The 8,517-nt window shown below is 31.3% G+C and overlaps 2 protein-coding genes across 2 annotated transcripts; both read left to right on the top strand.

Annotated features, from left to right (window-relative positions):
- The first annotated feature begins 101 nt into the window (after positions 1 to 101).
- LOC128222797 (uncharacterized) lies at positions 102 to 4,740 on the top strand. Its single transcript, XM_052931910.1, has 2 exons — positions 102 to 333; positions 3,952 to 4,740. Exons 1-2 carry the CDS (start codon positions 255 to 257, stop codon positions 4,323 to 4,325), a joined length of 453 nt encoding a protein of 150 aa, XP_052787870.1. The 5' UTR covers positions 102 to 254; the 3' UTR covers positions 4,326 to 4,740.
- Positions 4,741 to 5,098: 358 nt separating this feature from the next.
- LOC128224858 (uncharacterized) lies at positions 5,099 to 8,296 on the top strand. Its single transcript, XM_052934939.1, has 2 exons — positions 5,099 to 5,344; positions 7,355 to 8,296. The coding sequence occupies exons 1-2, from the start codon at positions 5,125 to 5,127 to the stop codon at positions 7,660 to 7,662; spliced, it is 528 nt and encodes a 175-aa protein (XP_052790899.1). The 5' UTR covers positions 5,099 to 5,124; the 3' UTR covers positions 7,663 to 8,296.
- The last annotated feature ends 221 nt before the right edge of the window (positions 8,297 to 8,517 follow it).

Consider the following 8,517-nt stretch of genomic DNA (forward strand, 5'->3'; position numbering starts at 1 on the left):
TTCAGTTAAAGCCGGCCCACAGCGACGCACCCGAAGCATTCATATGAAATTCACCGCTTATCTAAACAAACATTGAGATTAATGTAGGGGTAATCCGGAGGTCGGAGGTTTTAACTTATATAAACTGTTGACAGTTATCCGCATTTCATATCTTGTTATGAGTTGTGACTCTGTGTGGATCTACTTTAAAGAGCGAAACATAACCCAACATTTGATTGTAATATTTTCAGTGTCGAAGTAAACAAACATTCATAATGAGATTTATTTTCTGTTTAATGACACTGCTGATTGTTCCAGCTAAATGTCTTCCCGTGTCAAATCATCAAGGCGCAGGTAAGATACCAACTTTAATTGTTCATCTTAAAAATGTTTTCATGAGGGAAATATAGTGTTTAATACATATAAACAGTTCTTAATTACCGTAGAAACAATCTCAGAGTACCGAATCATACCCTAGCAGTTCTTACTATTGTTAATTTATTGACTGAGACTTTTATAATGTATGAAATAATGTAGTTAACACATAATATATGAAATAACGTATTTTACCGCATAAGCGATGAAATAATGTATTTTCACACTAGCCCATCATAAATAAAATAACGTATTTAAACGCATTAGTGATGACATGCTACATTATAACACAGACGGTATAAAATAATGTATTGTGATCCATTAGCTATGACATAATGTATTTTAACACAAATTGTATGACATAATGTATATTAACATATAAGTTATGAAATAATGTTGTTATTTTAACACAAATTGTATGACATAATGTATTTTAACATATAAGTTATGAAATGATGTTGTTGTTTTAACACAAATTGTATGACATAATGTATTTTAAAATATAAGTTATGAAATAATGTTGTTGTTTTAACACAAATTGTATGACATAATGTATTTTAACATATAAGTTATGAAATAATGTTGTTGTTTTAACACAAATTGTATGACATAATGTATTTTAACATATAAGTTATGAAATAATGTTGTTGTTTTAACACAAATTGTATGACATAATGTATATTAACATATAAGTTATGAAATAATGTTGTTGTTTTAACACAAATTGTATGACATAATGTATTTTAACATATAAGTTATGAAATAATGTTGTTGTTTTAACACAAATTGTATGACATAATGTATTTTAACATATAAGTTATGAAATAATGTTGTTGTTTTAACACAAATTGTATGACATAATGTATTTTAACATATAAGTTATGAAATAATGTTGTTGTTTTAACACAAATTGTATGACATAATGTATTTTAACATATAAGTTATGAAATAATGTTGTTATTTAACACAAATGGTATGACATAATGTATTTTAACATACAAGTTATGAAATAATGTTGTTGTTTAACACAAACGGTATGACATAATGTATATTAACATATAAGTTATGAAATAATGTTGTTGTTTTAACACAAATTGTATGACATAATGTATATTAACATATAAGTTATGAAATAATGTTGTTGTTTAACACAAATTGTATGACATAATGTATTTTAACATATAAGTTATGAAATAATGTTGTTATTTAAACACAAATGGTATGACATAATGTATTTTAACATACAAGTTATGAAATAATGTTGTTGTTTAACACAAACGGTATGACATAATGTATATTAACATATAAGTTATGAAATAATGTTGTTGTTTTAACACAAATTGTATGACATAATGTATATTAACATATAAGTTATGAAATAATGTTGTTGTTTAACACAAATTGTATGACATAATGTATTTTAACATATAAGTTATGAAATAATGTTGTTATTTAAACACAAATTGTATTACATAATGTATTTTAACATATAAGTTATGAAATAATGTTGTAATTTAACACAAATTGTATGACATAATGTATTTTAACATATAAGTTATGAAATAATGTTGTTGTTTTAACACAAATGGTATGACATAATGTATTTTAACACATAAGTTATGAAATAATGTTGTTATTTAACACAAATGGTATGCCATAATGTATTTTAACATATAAGTTATGAAATAATGTTGTTGTTTTAACACAAATGGTATGACATAATGTATTTTAACGCATAAGTTCTGAAATATATTTTTTTAACACAAACGGTAAGAAATGATCTATTGTATTGCATAAAGCCTGAAAAAGGTTTTTAAGACAAACAGGGTGAAATAATGTATTGTAACACATTAGTTATAAACTAACGTATTATAACGCAAACGGTATCAAATAATGTGTTTTAACGCGTTAATTATAAAATAATGTATTTTTAATAAAATTATGTATTGTAAGGTATTTGTTATGAGAAAATGTATTTAAAGTCATAATGTACTTATTAATAGTTTTAACACATACGTTGTCAAATAATAAAGAAAAACATATAGATATATAAATTATGAAATAATGTATTTTATACATGTATTTAAAGTGACACCCTTATTCAAAATCAATACATGCACATGTTTAACAAACATCAACTGACTGATATACCTTACTAAATAATGCATTTTTGGAAAAAAATAATTACTGATAACAAAATTGTAACCGTGCATTTAATAGCAGAAAGCGCAAAAGATTAAATGACTAATGAATGCTAAAATATTTATTGTGGTCTACTTTAGTCTGATAAGGTAGAAATACCGTGTTTTTATTTCTTTCAAATTAAACAGGATATCCCTTATAAGAACCATTGTTTTCGACATTTATTCATCTTTTTTGGAATATTGAAACAATATTATTAATTGTGGTATATCTTATTTGGAAGTAAGAGTGCATCTTTAACTTCATGTGTCGTCAAATGCATTTTTTTTTAATAAAATACATATTCTTTCCATGCCCTAGTTCTATCTTTGAACCGAACGTATTGATACTTTTTCGTAAGAAAACATCCGGTAAAATAAATCCCGATATTTGACCTATACGACAAGTTTAGATAAAAGATGAAAGAACATCAGCTTGACAACCATATGATGTGTTAAATATGACTTCGCATACCCGACCAAAGCTACATACCTGTCGCATCTTATACAGAATTAGTCAACGACAAAATCTGCATTAATGCCAAGACACACTAGCATATATTATGTCTCAACTGCTATCGCGTAAGCCTCTCTTAAGGATTTGAATAATTTATCTGTTCAAGCAGATCAATGAATTATGATTATGCAGTAAATACATGATTCGCAGTCGTTCAGTTTGATTTTGATATGAAAATGAACTCATGTACGAACGTTCAACAGGCTAAAATAATAATCGATAATCGGCCCGGGCCGCAAAACTGATAATCGCCGATCCATGCAAATGATCGTGGAATCCCTGTGTTACTATATATAGTAACATAATTACGCTGTTTTGGCTATAGGCATGTTTATATACATAATGCAATGAACTGAGTTGAGTTGAACTGTTTAATGAAGCCAGCAGCCTATGTTATTTATAAAATGACATCACAAAAGTAAACAAGTAAACACTTTTTTAATCCCAGTATTAAGAACTGATGAAATGTTATATTAGACATTTGCAAACGCATTTTAAAGCTGCACTCTCACAGATAAACCATTTTTACAACTTTTTTATTTTTGTCTTAGAAAGAGCAACTAAAAATTTAAGATTGCTGACAATAAAACAGATTGTAGATTTTCATATTTCCGTTCAAAAATTTATGTTTTATGGCTTAAACCGTTACTAATGGTTTAAGAAAAATGCATAAAAGATCATTTTCTGAACTTAAATATAAAAATATGCTATTTTTGACAGTAGTGTTATATAACTGGTTTCCATAAATTTTCACAAAAATTGGCTCGTTCCAAGACAAAAAATAAAACAGTTGCCAAAACGTTCATTCTGTGAGAGTGCAGCTTTAATATGAAAGAAATAGAAAAACAATATGCTTTGATGGATCCATTTTACAGTCAGTGACAATTCTTGATATTTCAGATATTAACTCGGCAGGAAGTAGCGAAAACGACAAAGATAACATTGTTGCTTCAGTGGAGACAGTTGAAGACAACGACCAATCATCCTCAAAAGAATACGGGGAATCTGAAGATAATGACAAACACAATCAGGATCATCACCGTGACCATGCACACGATTCCGTCGAGGAAATGTTACATCACATCCTGCACGAGGTGCGCAGAGGTCACGCAACCTCCGCAGATATGACGTCATGGATGACTTCCATAAATCAGGCTTTAGCAGACGGGTCTCTCACCCAGCAACGATATGACCAGTTTCTAAAAGAATTAACAGCGTTGCTGCCCAGTAACACAGACAGTATGACTGGAAACGGTTTTATTGTTGGACGATAGACTTGACTCATTATTGAGGGACAGATTGTATATATTTTTTTCCTGTATATTTTAAAATTGATGTGTATTTTGAAGTGTTTTGTATTGGTAATACGTCTTTTGATGCGGACATATTATCAACAATGTTCATAACAGTTCGTCAAATATCGGATGAATGACGTTTTAATATGAACAATATTTCACAGCATTTTGTCAATTATCAGCCTAATTTCATTTTATTTAATAAATGTATTATATAAAACAGGGGCGCATCAAGGAACTGAATTTAATCGGAGCGTTACTTAGAGGCACAACTTTTTTTACATGCGGATTAGGGATACTCCCCATAGAAAATATTGACACTGTCTAGTCCGAAGTGGTGCATTTTGAGCGTATTGTATTACTTTTCTCTCCGATATTGACATCTAAAGTTAATTTGGACAATTTAAGGGGGTGGGGTGGGTGGGGGTTGGGTCACCAACTTGAGCCGCTTGTGTAACAGTTTGTCAAATATCGATATAATTTTGCTTTAAATAAACTTTAAACCAAATATGCTATGAACTGTTCACTAGTAATTTAATGTTGAATAAATTATGAAAATGTTCAAAGGTTGATTAATTTTGTTCTCATATTTGTTATCTGTGTAAGACATTCTACATGAGTATATCACGTATAAAATAAACAGTGATAACATTTCTAAATATAGCTGTTTACCCAATTAGTTGATCCGGGCATGGTGAAAACTTGTAAACAGAAGATAGATAAGGGGCGACAGTCGTCCTAAGCGTGGTAAAAAAAAACATGCAAACAAGATTGTTTAATGTGTTTTGAAGCTGTTATCTTTGTTATACGCGCCACATATAATCCTAGTGAGATACTTGCGAAACTTAAACTATTTAGATATTATAAGTATTGTTGCGGTGAGTTTAACAATATGATGATGATCCACACCAGCAGATGCCAGCAAATGGGACTTTATGTTTACCTTTTTCTCAGTGTTCTTTCATTGGAAATACACGCTTCTCCTGTCGATATTGCAGGTCAGTGCAAATTGTCCGTGTCCTTAAAGGGACTACACACCATGAGATACAATTGCAAAAAATGGAATTTGTCAAAAACGTCATAAAATTGATATATTTGTGCACAACGCATTGAAAGTAACTTACTGATGTTTTACATCGCTTACGACATACGTTTTTTCGTTTTTTTACAATTTTTTAATTTACTTGGCTTGTCTACCACGTAAATACCAGTCAGTGTAAAAATAGCGTCGGTATATGTATCTGTACTAATCAAGTGAGTTCACATGCTAAATACACATTATAATCAGGGAAACGTCACATTCACACTAAAATCAATTTACAATTTTTCATCAACAGACCAAACAAGTCAGAACTGTTCAAGACGAGCAACACTGATGAACAAATAATTAAGGGTTACCGCCTAGAAAAATCACAAAGGGAACACGGTCAGGTTTAGGGAATGGCCATCATGTAAAAGTGGGTTTGATCGGCCAAACAAGAAAGTTTTCCACATGTCAAGTTGAATGAAGGTTCATTCTTTAGCAAACAGAGTAATACTTTTATACAAGGTCAAGTGTTTTGACGAGATTTGCGTGTTTCAAGAATGCTATTTTATCTTATTGAATTAGCAAAAAAGCAACATTTGTTTACAACAGTAGGATTAATTTTAGTGCTAAAATGTTTGACACTCTCTTAAAAAAAAACGAGTTTTTACTTAATGGTAATTGCTTCTTCTTAAATAATACTATCAGAAGATAAAATTGAAAGACCTCGTTATAAGTGATAGCATGACATGTTAATAATACACATGTTACCATAAATAGTGAATATCGTCTCCGCCCGTGAGATTATTTTGAATTCCAGTCACTCGTTATTTTTCGCAGCTAATGCTATTCAAAACCATTTTGTTATATCTCAGTTTTAAGACGTTCAAACTAGATGGTAATTATAAGACATATCCTTCATTATTCCGCAAAATCATATTTTTAAATCCATTTGAAATCGTTGACAAATGACAAAACATATGTATTATACAAGATAATACATGGTTGACCATGGCTTTTGGTTGATAATTGCCTCAGTGAAAATAATTGCCCTCGGGCTAAAACCCTTGGGCAATTATTCCTTCCACTGGGGCAATTATCAACCAAATGCCATGGTCAACCATGCATTTTGCTATAAATAACACGCATCGGATTAACATTATGTCAGCCTCCATTGGATTTTATATTTATTTCAATATACCGAGCAAATATTTTGTATAAGAAGCCCCCGGCAGCCATTGTTTACACTGATTACGTCTGCGAAACGCTTAGCGTCTCCTTACACGAACTTTCCACCATACTTATGTTTAATAAGCATCTATTTCCCCCCCAGGTAGAACAGGTATATATCATTTACCGTATTACAGTGTGCTAAATTAAGTGAAAAATAAAAATGTTTGACTCGTCACACCTAAAATACGCAAAATGCTGCTATGGCTGAACGAAGTAGCATCTTGTTCGAAGGTCTTAAATTCTTCATTATTAAACGTTAATTCATACAATCGCCTAATGGATAATGTGATCGTGCCTTTTGATAGAAAATCAAACACACAGATGATGAAAATTAGAATCTGCTTATCTCTTCAATTATTTTGTTTAGCCTTGGAAATATGGTCTCAAAAGGTAAATAATCAAACACAGTCACCAAAGTACACACTTACCAACACATTTTTTATTCCTAAAAAACCAAGCTTCAATATTAGCAAATGCAGTTAAACTGCACGAAAGACATGATTTCACGACCTTATAATTGTACCGGTTCAATCTTTGATTTGATTTGATTTGAAGCACATGACACATACACATTTGTATACACGCACACCTGCACACACATACACGAGCACACGCAAGCGCATGCATGTATGTGCAGGGACACAAACACAAACACAAGCACACACACGCACACGCACACGCACACATACACACACAGAGTACAAGCTCCCTTCGAAGTATATCATTTTGTAACCACCCATTCCATTTTCAGACGCCGACGCTGTGGACTTGCATACGTCTCAAAGATTAAAACGTGCGTCGTGGGTGTCGGCATCGGGGTCCAGTGATGGCTCAACAGACGTGACAAGACACGATAATGGGCATTCCAACTTGGCTGCGCATATCATTGATCAAGTGGAAAAGGGTCACGTGACTCAGGAGATGATCGCTCATTGGTGGTCAGCCATTAACTATGCCATCAGTCATGGGGAGATGACTAATAGCGATGTCGACAGTCTTATAAAGGCGTTAGCTCCGAAGCTTGCGGCATTGGGCGAAACCTGTTGTCCTTTTGGATGAAATATTAATGTAAATTTGCTTCAAATGTTTTAAAGACAAGACGGTTGTTACGTTCAATTACATATATCTAGCAAATTCAATAAACAATAAGAGTATTTGGCTGTTATAACTATGTATTTTATATTTTATCTCTATATTCTTAGCGTAATTCATTGTTAACTTCTGTGTCGGTATTTATACAACATCTTATATCATTTCTTAATTTAAGTCGATTTCCAAAAATTCTCAAAATTTTAAAAAAAGTGTTGTTTTTTTTACAGAAAAGTATAAATGACAAAGGTATAATGAAAATTTTTTTTTAGGTATTGATAAGTTATTATTTCATATAACTTGGAAAAATGACTTAAGGAAATGACTTTAAATGTTTTACGAATACCGGCCCAGCTCCATAAACATGTGCATGTTAACCTGAAATGCTTTAGCTTTAATCATGATAGTACCAAGAAGAATAACTATAACAAAATGTTTATAATATATATAAAATCGTTCTTTTTGTTATGTGACCACATTCGTATTATGAACTGAAATACGGCAGATCACAAGTGTATCCCTTAATCTTCCCGAACTGTAACGATGTAAAAGTTAACACCGATACAGTTGACAACGTTGATATCTTTAACCACGTTCTGATAAATCCACCCAATATAATAAATTCTTATCAATCGAACGTCTGTTAGATTTTTTGAGAAATCGGTAGGACATTTCCCGAGGATAAGTCATTTTAAGCAATACTCGACGACGACGACAGACAACGAGTTATCAAAATAACCCATCACGCGGCAGAGCACTTCAAGCTAAGAAAATAGTGATCAATAAAATTTCGACCAGTAATAAGCACATGCTCAAAATCTAAGT

The sequence above is a fragment of the Mya arenaria genome, chromosome 17 (genome assembly GCF_026914265.1).
Source record: "Mya arenaria isolate MELC-2E11 chromosome 17, ASM2691426v1".
Classification (NCBI taxonomy): Eukaryota; Metazoa; Mollusca; class Bivalvia; order Myida; family Myidae; genus Mya; species Mya arenaria.